Source organism: Embiotoca jacksoni, unplaced genomic scaffold (genome assembly GCF_022577435.1).
Source record: "Embiotoca jacksoni isolate LCO1_2020_lvr unplaced genomic scaffold, fEmbJac1.0.p SCAF_31, whole genome shotgun sequence".
NCBI lineage: Eukaryota > Metazoa > Chordata > Actinopteri > Embiotocidae > Embiotoca > Embiotoca jacksoni.
This window is the reverse complement of record NW_027185383.1, coordinates 1,837,501-1,855,185: the sequence shown is the minus strand read 5'-3', so window position 1 is coordinate 1,855,185 and position 17,685 is coordinate 1,837,501. Positions and strand designations below refer to the sequence as shown.

Here is a 17,685-nt window from a genome sequence, read left to right as displayed (position 1 = left end):
GGGGAGGAGGGTGTGTGTGTGTGTGTGTGTGTCTGTGTCTGTGGGGCGGGGGGGAGGGGGGGGTTGTCTCTAATTACAATAGAAAGATTTACAATGGTGGTCTCTCCCGTCTCAACGCACTTTGTGATTTTCTCACACATCAATACAACTGTGCTGCAAGATTTCAGCCTCTTACACATCTATAAATACACCAACATTGTATAGTGTGACATCTTCCCCACATGCATTACAATACATTTAGACTGAAATGAAAATAATCCAGATTAAAAGCAAATCCACATGCAAAGTCTGAATTCTGGAGTTTGACAGGAGAGGTGGGGAACCGGCTGCGGTTCGTTGTGTCCTCTTTCACGAAACAGAAAGCGAATGAGGATTATATCTGGGGCTTGAATGCACGCAGCTTTAAGATGTGCAGCAATGAATGTGTTAATAACCACAAATACCACACACACTTTACTCAGCATTAAAGATGTCAGTGATAGACAGTGTGTGCAGGTTGCAGTGCCAGCGCATCGGAACAGACAAAACACACACGCATGCATACAGTATGCACACATAGTGCACACACGGGGCCGCGTGATATTCCCCAAGGATCAGACCAGATCGTTGTCGTTGGCATCGCTCCCAGTTTACACACATTCACTAGTGAGTCACCTTTGTTCGAAAATCATCTGCTTTGCTGAACCAGGCCCATTGCAAGGATGCATGAAGTTTGTGTGTGTGTGTGTGTGTGTGTGTGTGTGTGTGTGTGTGTGTGTGTGTGTGTGTGTGTGTGGCAGAGATTAGTGATATCTGCTGTGAGTATCACTGACTAGTTTGCACCATTTCTTCTTTATGCATGCTTTGGCATTAAGAACAAAAGCAGACAGGCTGTGAAAAGATTGTTTTGTTTACGTGTGTGTGTGTGTGTGTGTGTGTGTGTGTGTGTGTGTGTGTGTGTGTGTGTGTGTGTGTGTGTGTGTGTGTGTGTGTGTGAGAGAGACTGTTTGACTGCAGCGTCTTTTTTATCAAGTGTCATTTCATTCCCATCTGCTGAAGATACACTGTCTTCCTCAGCCTTGAAACACACACACACACACACACACACACACACACACACACACACACACACACACACACACACACACACACACACACACACACACACACACTCACTATGTATCTGAGAGTGGTAGAAAAGAAGAAGGGGCAGTACACTTTTACTAAGCATTGTTCGATTAAAGGAAGTACACTCGGTTCTGGAGTATCTCAAGGTTCAGTTGTAGGTCCTCTTTCATTTGTACTGAACATTGTTTTGAGGCAGATGCACTAATAGTGGATGATGTACGGTCCACTATCTTTGTGGCCTCTCAACTATTAGCTTATTCACAATCATCTTAGTTGTATTACTGACTACAAGCAGACCTTTTTTGCACGGATTTTAACCTGTATAAGTCAAGCAGCTGCTCGTATCATGTGGGCCAAGACATGAGCTATTCTGGTCATTTGGTTCTCATTTTATTACAAGGACTAGTTTGTCATTTTAAGACATACAATCATTTGCTTTCTTGCTCCTCTCATTTACGACATCAAAAAGTTTAAAAACAAACTATTCCATTTACAAAGGAGCCAATCAGAAGAGAGTCAAACGGTGGTGAACCAGACAGTAAAGCTCACGAGTGTTACATGCTGCTAAACTGCTAACTTACCTGGATAACTAAATGATGAGAGTTGTATGTGGTAAACTGGCAAAGGATTTAGGGGAGGGGTGCCAGACGGACGGACGGACGGCCTGTGAAGTGAGTGTAAGCCAGTTTAGACTTGATTGAAAGCAAAAAGAGCAGCGGTGTCACCATCACATTCATCCTGGTGGCCTGAGTAACAATAGGCTTTAACCTAAGAGGCGCAGACGGAGTAGGGGGAGGAGTGTGTGTCTGTGTGTGTCTGTGTGTGTCTGTGTGTGTGTGTGGGGGGGGAGTCCAAACGCGAAAGAGAGACCACCAGTACCGGCTGTGGGAAAGACAATGCCGATTATCATCTGCCATCATAACTTCTACCCTCATCTGAAATGCTAGGCTGGAGTTTTGGAGACAAGTGCAACAATGACTGATGACTGACAAGACATTATTTAGACAGCGCAGAGGAAAGATAGCTCTCAAATGTTCCCCAATGCTTTTAAGAAATGCACTCCCCTGGTTTTTGCCTGATCTTTGGTCTTGCCGCTGTGATGATTTCACCACTGGAAGATCAAATTTGGACTCCCTTACGCTAAGCTGTAGTTAGTGCAAATTGGCTTTACAGGTATATCCATTATAGAGACGGAGGGGCGCAATGGAAAGCCATTTCTGACATTTACAATATTACTGCGCTGCAAGACACAAAGATTGGTCGGGCAGGCGGACTCAGTGGGAGGGAGAGATTTCCACAATTTGGAGGACTCTTTATGTCTATCACTGGCAGATGCATCAGGCTTTCTCTCCCTCTGCAGGCTGTTGTCTCACTCACACTTCCTGTCATAGTCAGATGCCCGCTTTGGCTCAGTGGACAGTTTGTCTTGGTCCCTCATTACTTTTGTTAATCAATGATATCTTGGTGAGTTGATGGTGTTGACTGTCAGTTTGGTCAGTAGACACGTGTATGAGTCTGAGTATGTTGTAGGTGATCTGTAGGTTGGCATGCAGCCAACGAGGCCAGTTTTGCAGTATGTCGGCCAGGAGATCAATCGATGGCATACATGTGGCTTTGATGGCTGCAGGCTGAGCTGGGACGTTGATATGTTGCGTTGATATGTTGCGTGTCGTTCGGCGGGCAGTCAGATGGTTAAGCCACGTGCAGATTTAAAATAGACCTGCATTGCAAATACCACAGGGACCTGCTTTGGCAGGAGCGTGCTGCTACAGGTATCAGTGAGGGAATGAAATACAACACAATCCAGTAAGTCCATGACACCGTGACATTGGAGAGATGGTACAGCCTTGGACAGTTGTTAGAGGTTGAATGCACTTAGTACTTGTAAGTTTTGAACAAAAGCATCAGCCTTTTCTCTCTTTATGACAGCTCTGAGTAGAATCAGTACAATTAGTCAGCCTGGACTTTGGGGTTGCATGCATGTGGTTGGCCAGTGCAGTGTGCTCGTTGATTGCATTGCATCATGTTGTGTGCTCTTTTTTTGCTTGAGCCCTATTCATTTGTACAAACGCAGCCTGAGTTGATGTCTTTGTGTCTGTTTCTCTGGTCCTCTGTCCGATAGTTCGGTAGCTTGAGATTTTGACCTGAAAGGAAGGCAGCCAGCTTGTCTGTTTGCGGGATGTTGATAATTGTTGTCTTAGTTTATAATTTGTGTTCGGCCACTGTGTGACAATGTGTTCAGCATGTAGTCATCCGTCTCCTCCCTTTATCTCCTGCAGCTCTTTATCTTTCTTTGTCTTAGTGAAAGCAGTTTGAGGTTGATTGGATCTAACTGTGTTTTGTGTGTGTGTGTGCGTGTGCGTGTGCGTGTGCGCTTACAGCATTTGGTTTGGAAAAGCCTGTTATGGGATTGTGCCAGGGAGATGGCTTAAAAAAAAGGAAAGAAACACGCTTATTGGACTGCTGTACCATGCTGGCCCATACCCCAGACTGTAAGTGTGTGTGTGTGTGTGTGTGTGTGTGTGTGTGTGTGTGTGTGTGTGTGTGTGTGTGTGTGTGTGTGTGTGTGTGTGTGTGTGCATTGGTGTTTGTTGGTTTGTCAGAGGTTTAGATATGTAACCTTTTCTCTGTCCAGGCCTAAAATAGCCATATCATTGCTTTCCAGTCAGCGTTCTCATCCTGTCCTCATGATTCTCTCTCTGCCCTGTCTATCTCGCTGTGAAAGCAGCAGTGGGGTTGCCATGGTTTGGTGAGATACAGTAATCCAATGTGTACACACACACACACACACACACACACACACACACACACACACACACACACACACACACCTCACCTCATAAATAATTGACCTGTCACAGTGAGACGACATGACAGACCAGATACACTCTCCCCTCCTCTATTCTCTTTTCTGCGCTCACATTTCTCCTCCTATCTCGTCCCCTTTACCCTTTATTTCCTCACTCGCCTTTCTTTTACTCAGTCCGTTTTCTTGCTCCACCCTAACCTTGTCTTTTCTCCAGTTATACTTTTCTTGTCACGTTATTTCTTTTTGTACTAAGGCTGTATAGGAGCCCTGCAGTTTAGGCACTGGGAAGAAAGTGGTTGATTTAGTTTATTTTAAGTAATTCAATTCAAGGTATGGCTATATTCCAATTTAAGTTGTTTTTATTTGTAAGTAAAGTAATTGAATTGGTAAGACTTAGTAAAAGTAGGGCCGAATGGGAGGTACCAGGTTACCAAACCTGTCATTAAATTCCACTTTCAATGACCTGAGAAGGATTATTGAAGAATCGTCTTTATTGGAGCTGAAATAAGTTATTAGACATCCAACATTTGACATCAGACCATTGGTGGTTACATACATTTGTGTGACAGCAGTATAGCACTGAAAAAAGGGATGCATTATTCTAACAAGTGGAAACATGTAGATACATTATTAATTAATAAAGTAAATACCTACCTACCTACAAAATGTAAGAGGATCTAGGATAGAGCCTTGAGGTATGCCACTGTTCTCCCTTTCATCAATATCGAGGCACTGTGTTTCGCCTGGTGTTTAACATCATGTTTGACAACCTTTTAGAAAGCAGTTTTATCTATTCTGTATGAAATATAATATGAGAATGTTTTCAGATTAATTACATATGTCGTATACCACATGTCTTTATTAAGTGTCATGGAAGTGCGGACAGTGGTTTCGTATTTGACCTTGATTTGATGGGTCATTTTAAAGACTACAGCTGTTGGACTGCCGTTTGCCAACAGGCACGGCTCAGAAGTCGGTGTTCAAAATCCATCAAGCCGATACCGTGTGTGTGTGTGTGAAATTGGCCAAACAGCTATTTGTAATGGCTAACTGGAGCCACCAACGGCTGATGTACCACAAAAATTGCCGGAAACTGTTGCACACAGATGCTCAACAACAGCCCAACAGAGCGGGCAGCCTGGTGTGTCATGGCTCTAAAGATTAACTATGCAAAGCGGAGTTAAAGTTTATACTTTTAGCCAACTGTGCTTATCCTTGGGGCAGTGTGTGTGTGTGTGTGTGTGTGTGTGTGTGTGTGTGTGTGTGTGTGCGTGTGTGTGTGTGTGTGTGTGTGTGCAGGCAGGAAATGATCCCACCTTAGCAACCCCTTTTTTCACTGCACACACACACAAATGCACAGAGGCATAAAAAGAGAGAAGCAGAGAGAGTATCGAATGGCACAGTGCCCTGGTGGAGAGGTCTCATTAAGATGTGTGTGTTTTGTACCGAAGGTTCACTCTGTATGTTTGTAGAAGCTCACATTACCACCGATGCTCCTGCTTCTTTTCTTCTCCTCTCCAGCTTCTTTACTTCTTTACCGCCCGCACCTACGGAGCTAAAAACCGAAGCTCATATGAAGGAAACCTTTGATAAACGGGATGAAGTTGAATGAACTGTACATAACCTGTTACAAAACACTTCATACACAGTTTCATTTCATCACAGTTAATAGAACCCTTTAAATCTCACTTCTCTTTCCTCTCCTCCTTGTGTCTTTGCAGGATTCCACCTCAGTGGCACAGTAACTGAACCTGCCACGTCGACAGATCCTGAGGTCACCCACAAGGTGGCCATCAGCTTCGACCGCTGCAAGATCACCTCCGTCACCTGCGGCTGCGGCAACAGGGACATTTTCTACTGCGCACATGTGGTGGCGCTCTCTCTTTATCGGATTCGCAAGCCCGAACAGGTACTAACTACAGTGTATCTTTAAACCCTCAAGATCGATGTCTGCTTTCTTTACCAGTCAAACCAAAACATGCACACGTCACAGTTCTCCCAAGTCTGTCCTGTGTAGCACTGATAGTTTCTCTATATGTTTGTTTGGGATAAACATCCATAAATCTGTTTAGAAATCATGTAAAAAAAATAAAAAAAATAAGCTGCTTTCACATCACTTCAGATTTGTCCTCTAATGCAGAAGATTGAGAAAAAAAAAATCTAAACTGTATTCATGTAATACAGAATTATGCAGCTTCAGGCCAAAAACGTCCTTGGAAATATTACATTGCCTTTTCCAGTCATCTGAAACATCACAGAAACTGCAGTGCCAGAGAGGAAACATTTACATCCTGGATGGAAATGAGAGATTTAATAGTAGGGACACATTTTTTTTTCTAACATAATCAATACATTTCTGACGCCAGTAGGTTTTAAACCAGAGCTGCGCAAATTATTTCCTATAAAGGGTCAAAAATGAATCAGGATGAGGAGCCATGGGCCACAAATACGTATTTGTTATGTGAAAATACATTTCATTAACATGTGATATATTTGACAGAAAATTAACATATTAAACCTAGAATAAAATACCAGAATAATTGAAACACTCTTTAATCTGTGTAATTGTCATTTTAAAAATATTTTCAATTTCATGAATCTTTGTCATAACAGTTGTCCTTGAACATGAGTAGCGCCATACAGATAAATACGTGATGTCTCTGAACATGTCAAACAGACTAACTAGCCAGTCACAGGCCACCAGTCCACACTGATGACATGTATGTAGTTGACATGTCATACATCAACTTTTATGGTGTGTTTGATGCAGGTGAAGCTGCGGTTGCCCATCTCAGAGACCTTGTTCCAGATGAACAGAGATCAGCTGCAGAAGCTGGTCCAGTATCTGATCACAGCCCACCACACGGAGGTGCTGCCCACCGCTCAGAAGCTGGCCGACGAGATCCTCTCCTCCAACTCCGAGATCAACCAGGTCCACGGTGAGACCACAGCCATCATCTGATTGATTGTACAGGTTCACACGAGCGTGATTATTTCTTTTACGGCAACTTTGGTGTCTCGCTTATCCTCCAAATCCATCTGCAAGAGATTTGTAATACTATAAATGCACAGCAGTCAACAGGAAAGTACAGCGCTTTCCTTAATTCTTGAAAAGTTGTCGCTCTGCGGAGGTTCGGTCCATCCCTCCGCAGTGATATCTTCACAGCGACAGCCCACACTTAAAAGCCTCCAGACTTAAAACATGCTGCACGCTAGCCTACAGGCTGTCATACGTCAGAGGCCCCTGATTACTCGGGCGAGGCAGCGAAGCAAGCTTCAAATGGCTCGTTTGATTTCTCTGCTCCTTCTCTCCAGTCACTACCTCCTCCCACTGGCAGGGGTAGGCAGAGAAGAAGGAGCCGAATGATGAAATGGATGCAGGAGAAGGCGGAGGGGAGAGATGTGAGGAGAGGAAAGGGACACTGAGAGGAAGAGACAGGCGAAATGGCACTCGGGGAAATGGGAGAGAAGAGAGGGGAAGATGAAAGGGCCGGAGAAAAGTACGAGAGATGAAAAACAAACGAGGAGAACCACAACAGCCCCGCATCAGGGAAACGACAAACAAGACACATCCTTTCACCAAACAAAACTCTTTATCTCCTTTCTCTATTTCATCCTCCTCGCTAAATGTTGACATTCTCCAGCCGTCCCGTCCAGGAAAGCCCTGCGCTGGGCTTCCTGTCTGTGTTTGACAAGGGGGATCATGGGGGTTGAAGTTCAGTCGATCCAGGAGCGAGGCCGTCTTTGATGGAGCGCTGTTGCTGTTTGCTGCAGCGCCAGTTGGAAACACATCTCTGGGCTTTCCTCAGCTCGCTTCCCGTTAGATCAAAGCAGCTTCCCCCATCGGAGCATATCTACATTTCCCCGTAGTGTTAAACGCACGCACGCACACACACACACACACACACACACACACACACACACACACACACACACACACACACACACACACACACACACACACACACACACACTCGGAGCCAAACAGCAGGAAAATAAAGTCGGCCTCATATTCCCTCGGTGCATGATTAACCTAACTCGAGCAGCTTATCCTAAGTGTCATGCAGGTGCACTTTATATTAAATATAAAACAAAAAGGTGTGAGAGCAGTGAGATTTACAAGAGTTCAGTTTTAAATAGAAAGTAGAGTTTAAACTAATAAGTAGGTGGTGATTTTGCGAATGAGGCGGTCTACAGGTAAACTCCATTTCCCACAGTCACCGCCGTTCTTCTTGTGGTGTGAGTTGAGAGCAGGAAGGACCGGAGTGCCCGAGTGAACATGGAAACTTTATTCTATTGACACCAGCTTCGATGGGAGTATAAGGACGTCATGGTCGGTGCCTGCGCTCCTGTGTCTCCAGCCCTCCAGGGTCACTTACCACAGTGCGTCTCTGTGTGTGTGTCCTTAGGTGCTCCAGACCCGACTGCAGGCGCCAGCATCGACGATGACAACTGCTGGCATCTGGACGAGGATCAAGTCCGGGAGCAGGTCAAACAGTTTCTGTCCCAGGGAGGATACTACGGCTCCGGGAAGCAGCTCAACTCCATGTTCGCTAAGGTTCGCCACCTCCGACCATCATCGGATTTATTGTTCCATTTATTTTGTGTAAAATTATTCCTCACGGCAGTTAGTAAAATAAGTCCTACGATAACATCTGACCATAAAACAATCAATTTGACACTACTGAAATATGTTATGTTGTTTCAACAATAAAAGGCCAAATCACCTTTTTATAGAATTCTGTTATTCACCAGATTGTTTTTAATAAATTCATAAAACCCTCCATTATCATAAAATATTTTATTTCCCACTGTAGCAACAATCCATTGTTGTATCACTGATATCAGAAAGGCAAGCTGTCGCTGTATTTTTAAAAGGAAACGAAACACCCATCTCTTTAATCTCTTTTATTTTGAAGTCATATTTATTGCCTTGGTTTATATGTTTTAGTTATTATTTTTTTAATGTTTTATACATTTTTTTTATTGTTTTACTGTTGTTATTTTTATCCCTGCTTTTTCTAAAATCTTATTTATTTATTCATTTATTTTTGTATATTTTTGCTTTTATTTTTGTGCATTGTTTTATTTTTAAAGCACTTTGGGCTGCATGTTTGTAGATAAAGAGAGTTGAGTTTCATAATACCAATGTTTCAGCGGGTCCCCTCGGCCCTGGGGAGCTTTTTTATTGTCTTTTAGCTCATTTTGGTTTTCCGATGGTTGTTTGGCCACTGCAGGCAGCTGATTTCAACAAAGATGCTCTGAAAATCTTCTGTCTGCTCCAAGCACACTGACAGTTGTCTAAAATCTGGTGAACATACTGGAGCATTTAACAGCACTTTAACCAGCAATTATGTTTTAAACTTCCATAAATTTAAGGACCAATAAAAAGACAGACTGGTGAAAAATCAGTGCTGCAGCCAAACAGAAATCCTGAATTGTAGTTTCTATTAATGAGGAAAGCTCCAAAAACACTACATTTCCCATAACGCACCTGAATAATGTATTTCACTTGGACCTTACCAGCCAGCTTCTCCAGGTCTTAAGAACATCTGTCTGAGAATGTATTTAACTTAAATAAGTTAAAAGGCATTAACAGATATCAAATATGGTTAAAAATAGCTTTGCAAATCCTTAAAGTCGGTATAGAGGTTATCGATGCACTTTCTTAGTGCTCTTTTCCTGAGTAGAAAAAGCCCACTCGACTTCAGATTAGCCTGAGCTCTCCATTTCAAGGCCAAACGGTTACTTATATTTAGCTTTTACCGGCATTCAAAAGGTTTCATACAATCTTAAATATAACGTTTGAACCTAAATTGAAACTGTATGAAAAGTGAACTGCCAAGTCATCCTCGCTTCTGTTATCTACTACAGGAAAGGAATACTTTTATGGGGAATAATACACTCTTTCACCGTTGGCCGAGAAGATGTCTGTTTTCTTTTTTCTTTTTTGCCTTCACCTCCTTGTAGCATCTCTGTGTTAATGTTTAAGATACAATCATGCACATGTAAGCATGTTAAACTCACTGAGTCTGCACTCTTTCTTTCCAGGTGCGGGAGATGCTACGAATGCGAGACTCCAACGGCGCCCGAATGCTAACACTCATCACGGAACAATTTATGGCGGACCCCCGGCTGTCGCTATGGAGACAGCAAGGCACAGGGATGACGGACAAGTGCCGGCAGCTCTGGGATGAGCTGGGTAAGAACAGTTAGAGAAAGTCTGACAGAAACACGAACTCACTGCCGCGTCGCCTCGTTGCCAAATCACCCGATCAGCTTGTTAGTTGCTCCCGTCGGTAAGCGGCAGGTCAGACGGGCGGGTCATCTCCAACGCTACGACGTCGGTCGCTCAGACAAACGTGGAGTCACGTTGTCGGGCGAACGTTCATCCAGTCGGCGAGCTACGAGGTTATCCGGTCGGCCGCTGCTGCTTCTGCACCGGCCGCTCCTCTCGCTGCCTGCCTGGTGGAGGCTGCCGATCAATACGGCTGCTCAGCTTCTCTGCAATCAATCTCAGCATTTAGGAGGTCAATAAGAACACTTCCCGGGTGAGCGAGGGAGATCATGACACGGACAGAAATAACAGCCAGACAGTCGGGTGTGCTGCTCGATCAGAGATGCAGACGTCTGACAGGCTGACGTGCGTCGGACAGGTGAGGCCACCGAGCCGCCTGCTGGGAATACCGATATCATTAGATCATGTCATTCGAATATAAGATCTCTATTTAGGACCGGTGCTCAAACTTTCATCGCTAAATTTCAGGAAAGTCATCACGAGAGTCTTCATCGAGGCAACGTTGCAGCTGAAACATTCAGCTGTGATGACCTGGTTGTTTTGCTGCAGAGAAGCTGTGGGCTGCAACCAGCAGTTTTTCTAATTCTCAATTATCTTCTCGATTAGTTCAATTAGTTAATTTCCTCTTTATTTAATATATATATAAATCAGAGTTCCAAGACCAAGGACATTTCTCCATCTGGTTTGTTTTGTTTGAATAACATGCCTGAGATTTTCAATTTATTGTCATGTATGACATTTCATTGTTCATTGATCGGATTCATTTTTTTAGGATTTACAACTATGTTTTTATTTACTCTATGACACAGTTTAAATCTTTTGGGAACGAAACTTCCAAATTCTGAATTCCTAATTAGTTTTCATTGTTTTTAGTGATGAGTCACACAAACTTTGTACAAACAATCTTGACATTTTTGTGTGAAAGTAATTAACGAGAAGATCTATGCTAGAATACAGCAAAGACTTTGACAGGATTCCAATTTCATAAAGACTAAAATCAGTTTGCCAGGAACACCAGGTTTGTGAGATTGTACTTGATGAGACTCGTAGGATGGCAGAAAAACGTTTCCTTTCATAACCACTGATCCATAGAGATCTGGTGTTTCAGATGCTATAGCCAAAAGAAAAGTAAGCACATCTCTCTGTAGCCGTTTAAAAGTCTCATAATGACAGCACGTAAACAATCAGGTCACTCAGTTCGGACTGAGCTCTGAAACGAGCGTTAATAGTCGTTAGTAGCCGGAAGAGAAAAGAAAAACCTCAAACTGCACAATGTGAGAAATGTTATATGTAACTTGGAGAAAGATTTGTTAGCGGCTGATTATTCCCCGTTAGGTGGCCTCGTATGGGCAGCAGGTCTTTGTTGTGCGAAGTGACGGACTCTCACGTGAGAAGTAACATGAGAATAATGTAGTCATTTACTGATGTCCCAAAAATATACATGTAAACAATGAAATGAACATCATGAACGTGTGATGACTGGTCGACTGTTGGCTTGTACTCACTACTATTATTCAATCTGGTGAATCTTTGCGCCGAGGCGGCCACAGAAATAATACTCCGGTGCTGCTGCTTCCTCAGACCTCTGACCGCCTTCTTGTCCCCAGGTGCATTGTGGGTGTGCGTCGTGCTGAACCCTCACTGTAAGAGCGAGGAGAAGAGCGGCTGGCTGAAGCAGCTGAAGAAGTGGGGGGACATGGACGTCTGCCCGCTGGAGGACGGCAACTACGGCAGCGAGCTGCCGAACATCACCAACGCTCTGCCGCAGAGCAACCTCGCACAGGGTCAGCACCAACACACGCACACGCACACGCACACACACACACACACACACACACACACACACACACACACACACACACACACACACACACACACACACACACACACAGCTGCACACGTTACACTCAGAACGAACCGCAAACACGAACAGGACCTGCTCTGAACTCGTACTGTCAGACCTCTTTGTAAAGATGTTGTCTCACTGCATGCTGTGTGTGGCGTCAGACTCTCTGTCCAGGCCGAGGAGGACGGTGTTCACTCGGGCCGTCGAGGCCTGCGACCTGCACTGGCAGGACAGCCACCTCCAGAGGATCATCAGCAGCGACTACTACATGTCTCCGTCCTACCAGAGGGAGGGGGAGAGCCTGCTGTTCAACCCGCAGGGCCTACCGCTGTGGCTCGGTACGACGCCAGTACTCATCCCCATTAAAAGGATTTCTATTCACCTATTGGAACATTCGCACCCTGCAACACCCACGAGCACATATATGTCAGGATTTATTTAATATATTCATTTAGGCAACCATGCACTGAGCAACACACACTAACACACACACACACACACACACACACGCACGCACGCACGCACACACACACACACACACACACACACACACACACACACACACACACACATACACACACACACAAACATGTTTTTTGCATTACAGGAGTGTAGAAAGACTTCATTTTGAGAACGAATGACTATTTGTGTGACATTTCCACACACACAATCACACAATATGTAATTCTACTGAAAGCCGACCCAAAACACACGCACACGCACACACACACACACACACACACACACACAGTCACAGACGGTAATTCTGCTGATATTGAGGCCAGTATCTGCAGTAAGCAGCTTCCAGCTAAGATCTGTCAGATTCTGCAACTTAAGCCAGCTATCAGACACACACTGGCTTTCTGCTGAGACTGCACTGTGTGTGTGTGTGTGTGTGTGTGTGTGTGTGTGTGTGTGTGTGTGTGTGTGTGTGTGTGTGTGTGAGGCATGTTCTGACCCCACCTTATCTCCCTCTCTTCCTCACAGACCACGTCCCAACAGCATGCGCTCGCGTTGACGCCCTGCGTTCCCACGGTTACTCCAGAGAAGCCCTGCGATTGGCTGTCGCCATCATCAACACGCTCCGTCTCCAACAGCAGAGACAGATGGACATCTACAAACACCAAAAGAAAGGTAACACACACAGATACTGTAAAGTGCTGTTTGTTTTCTGGAGTCAGTACGTCAAACAGTCATTTTAACACCGACTTCCTTTTTCGCTCTCAGAGCTTCTCCAGAGGGGCGTTACCTCCACCACCAACCTGGAGGGCTGGGTGGGTCATCCCTTAGACCCGATTGGCTGTCTGTTCATTACGCTCACGGAAACGTGCCGCGTGGATGACGACAACACCATGGACACCGGAGGTACGAAACCATCGTTCTTTTTCTCCGTTTTTTTTCTCTCTCTCACACAAGAGATCGTCACAACTCTCAACTAAAACCTGACAAAAAGGTTTATTTTCTAGTTGTATGTAAAAAAAGGAAGATGCACTCTGTTATTTGCCTTCAAAATCACATTTAAACAGAATATAAGAAATGGCAAGTTTGAAAGAACTTTTAAATGTTTAATTGTGTTTATGTTGCACCAAAATCCCAACACGAGTCATCTCAAGGGACTTAATATTATGACGTCTTTACAACAGAACCTCACGTAACAGTGAGGAACCCAACGATTTAACAATTTCCACATGAGCGATAGCTGCGAGAGAAACTCCCTGCGAACAGGAAGAAATCCTCGGGCAGAACGAGCCTCCGATGTCAGCGGCCATCTACCTCGAGCGATTGGGTTGAAGGCAGAGCAGAAAGAGAAAAGAACAGCATAAAGATACAGGAGATAATAAACTGATGGTGGAGCCAGCAACTGCAGACAGTAACATGCAGCTTCTGCTCCAAACCGGTCAAACATTTGCCGGTTCCAGCTGTCAGATTTGAAGACTTTTAAGTTTTTCAATTAAAATAATCTTTTCAAATTCGGATCAAAATCATTCACCCGCTGTATGTTCGCAGCGTTTTAGTCTGCAGCGCTACCGAGCTCATATTCTGTCCGCTAAACCCACACAGCTGACCAAACATATAACATACATCTGACCAACACGGACCCAACCGGCCTCCTCACACAACAATGCTTTAGTCAGAGCAGATTAGTGGAGCTTCTTTGCTAAACACAAGGTATAATTGGTGGCACACTTCACCAGCTGATACAGTGTAATCCTGAACAGAGGGGATCAGGATCAGCAGCAGTGACTCATCACACAACAGACTCCCATGTTCTCGTACGAGGACCGGGCGCTATTGTGCTGCAGACGGCCATAAAGCAGCAGAGCATGAATGGATCGGGCTGGAACACCCTGGTGTGTGTGTGTGTGTGTGTGTGTGTGTGTGTGTGTGTGTGTGTGTGTGTGTGTGTGTGTGTGTGTGTGTGTGTGTGTGTATGGAATCCATCACCATTTGCATTTCTCACCCTGCCTGGATTTTTTTTGTATTTATTTATTTGCACCAGTGGTTATTGCGACAGAGCAGAATAGGGGTTGGGTTTTCTCATTGTTACCAGGCTACAGGGAACTATTGTCAGTTCAAACAATGCTGACCACTGGCACACTCATCAGTGTGTGTGTGTGTGTGTGTGTGTGTGTGTGTGTGTGTGTGTGTGTGTGTGTGTGTGTGTGTGTGTGTGTGTGTGTGTGTGTTAGGGACAGAACGACAGAAAGAATGATTGTCTTGTGTTGTTTTGGGACTTTGAGGAGAGTGGTATGATCATTTTGCATTCCTGGGAGTGTTGCCTCGTCGCCATGCTTTCATTCCTCTGTGGAAGACAGCTGGGAACATCTGTTACAAAAGTGGGCGGGCCCAGACTGTGTGTCATCCAATCGAAATGCACTTTTTTACCTATGATCTTTTCAAATCGACCAATCGGAATAAAAAAAAAAAAAATAAGAGCAAGGAAGAGATGAGGTTAAGTCTGTCAGACCGGGTTTCACTTTTCCCTCGATTTCTACACATCCGTACACACACGTACTCACCCTGCACACATCCCTGCAATAAACAGGATTTAGGAGGGATCTATTGCTCCGAAGGGATTTAAGCAGAGTGATGGGGCGGGGGAGCAACGGAGAACAAATGGACACCAATCAACAGCTGAGGCTCTCATAGCATCTGTTCTCACTTACAGTTGTCCAGCATGAGTGAAGGGAAAGCAGCCATCTTAGATTTGGGAATACAATCTACCATGTATGTCCCACTGATGTTATAATACACCCACTTTCATGTGAGGTTTTATCTTCCCATGCAGGGATGCGCATAGACTGTAGTCGTTTGAAATCAAACATCAGAAGTTAGTTTTTTATTTGAATAGAACTTGTCAAAGTCCCACGCTGAGTACGGGAAGCAGAAAGGAAGCTAATGTTTCACAGTCGGGTTGTAGCTGCATTCACAGATTTTAGGAAAGCATTTGTCCTGGAGTGTTGACTCTTAAAAACTAAACCCAATCAAATCATCTCAATATGTGGAACACTGTGCAGTCCCAGGTGAAGTGGGACGCCTGGTCACCCATAGTACAAATGGTTTTAGCAGTGTTGGGATGATCCTGAACAATGTGGGTTTCCCACAACAAAAAGCTTGGAACAGTGATTTAGCTCCTCCTCATGTAGGAGTAGGATTAACTGCACAATGAGTTCAGCAGGCTCAGTGAACACGCAATGACTCATTACTGATGTAACTATCATGGATTTCAGTTCATTAAAGACGAGACTGAAAACTTTTTTTTCCCATTCAGATTATAACTAAAACAGCACAAAGACAAACTTTAAAAAAGTCTTGAATATTCTTCTGTGTCTTCCTCCCTCCTCATACAACCTGTAGATGACATGACTGACTTAAATGACACAGAACACAAAGCACTGACAAGCTGTCTTCTTTCCTCTCAGAAGGTGACCCCAGACCTCCAGTCTACCACCACGTGCCCGTGTGGGGGAGTCCAGACGGGGGGGAGTCCTACCTGACTCTGGCCTTAGAGGTGGCTCTGATGGGGATGGGCCAGCAGAGGATAATGCCTGAGGGCCTGTACGCCCAGGATAAGGTACGGGAGAACCACACGCTGTCGTATAAGGCATTTGTAATAATGACATTTGAATTTGAACATAATCAGTGAAACTCTGAGACAGTAAACCGGCTTCATGCCTCATAGAAAATCCAGTAAAGCTACTTAATGTTAACAGTGAAAACTGAAATACATTTATGGCTCGCTGCATGTTTAAAGAAGGTGGCGTGAATTTGCCAGTTGCCGATGATGTCGCCGTGATGGAAAATGACTATAATTTAACGCGTGTTTGAAGTAAATGCCAGGCATAAAGACAGGGAGGGTCGCAGCTTCTTTTTTTTTCTTTTTTTTTTCTCCCTGAAAAACAAGCAGGAAGTCACAGTACTTAAGTTCAGTGTGAATTAGAATAAATCCAGGGAGCGTTTCTTTGTGTAAATGCTAATCTGCTTTAGAGGGCTTAACACGGCTGCCACAGACCTTTCTTAATGTCACTGGAATTAGCCACAATATTTATGTTAGAAGGGAGAATTGCATTTAAAACCAGCCACACGTGTGAAACGGACCTCCTACCAGATCCTTTACGGGACTGAAACCGGTTTCTGTCACGTAGCTACAGATTTGCACGAGATGCTTGAGTGTGAGGTATTAAAGGACCCTGCTACTGCTTTAATACCTCACACTCAAAATCCCTTCTTCGCAAGGCATTAAAACTTCAAAGAATTAAGATCTTTTCTCCTCCGTCATCCGACGAACATATTGCATGAGTTAAACAAACTGCTTTTAATACCAGTGCTGCGATTTTATCGACAGTTTTGATAGAATAAACTGAAATAAGATAAAATCTGTGAGACGCAATGAGAAGAATGTGTCCAAATAAAAAGGAACTACATGTTTTGGGGAAGTCAAGTGTGCTTTTTTTCTGCCTTCTTCAGACCATTTAAAAATAAAAAATAAAATTGAAAACTATTTATGTTTTCACTGCGTTCTAGGTGTGTCGTAACGAGGAGCAGATTGTTGCAAAGCTGCAGGAGCTCGAGCTGGATGATCGCCTGGTGGAGACGCTCCAGAAACAGGCCATACAGCTACTGGAAGGTACGACGTCTTCTCCAGAGCATCCAGAACCACGTTATTCTGCAGTTCAGATTCCAAGTTGTGATCGTGCAGTATTTATTTAGCTCAATCAGTGTGTCACATCCAGGCTGTGGAAACTAGACGGTACCTCACGCAGGATGGTTGTTTTGGCACGTTCTCGATAAGAAGGATGAACGAAAGATGATTGTGTCTTTGTCTCGGCTCCAGCTGGTCCGTTCAGCGGCCTGGGAGAGGTCATCCACAGGGAGAGCGTTCCCATGCACACCTTCGCCAAGTACCTGTTCTCCGCCCTGCTGCCACACGACGCAGACCTGGCCTATAAGGTGGCTCTGCGCGCCATGAGGTCAGATTCTTCTTTCACTGCTGCACTAAACAGTCGTGTTTAAACATGAATACTTATAGTTCCCTGCTACGATACTCTTATTGTGTACAAATTAGACCATGATCAAAATAATAGTCTCTATCTCATGACACGGCATTATTAGTTCTACTATTTC

General features: G+C 44.3%; 1 protein-coding gene across 1 annotated transcript in view; it reads left to right on the top strand.

The window, feature by feature from the left end:
• Window positions 1-17,685, top strand: part of zswim5 (zinc finger, SWIM-type containing 5) — a 70,331-nt gene that overhangs the window by 45,342 nt on the left and 7,304 nt on the right. The window contains exons 2-12 of the mRNA XM_069164519.1: window positions 5,638-5,825; window positions 6,687-6,855; window positions 8,326-8,474; window positions 9,968-10,118; window positions 11,822-11,998; window positions 12,222-12,398; window positions 13,048-13,194; window positions 13,288-13,425; window positions 15,984-16,135; window positions 17,086-17,188; window positions 17,396-17,531. Of these exons, the coding sequence (XP_069020620.1) occupies window positions 5,638-5,825; window positions 6,687-6,855; window positions 8,326-8,474; window positions 9,968-10,118; window positions 11,822-11,998; window positions 12,222-12,398; window positions 13,048-13,194; window positions 13,288-13,425; window positions 15,984-16,135; window positions 17,086-17,188; window positions 17,396-17,531 (1,687 nt within the window). The remainder of the gene's footprint in view (window positions 1-5,637; window positions 5,826-6,686; window positions 6,856-8,325; window positions 8,475-9,967; window positions 10,119-11,821; window positions 11,999-12,221; window positions 12,399-13,047; window positions 13,195-13,287; window positions 13,426-15,983; window positions 16,136-17,085; window positions 17,189-17,395; window positions 17,532-17,685) is intronic.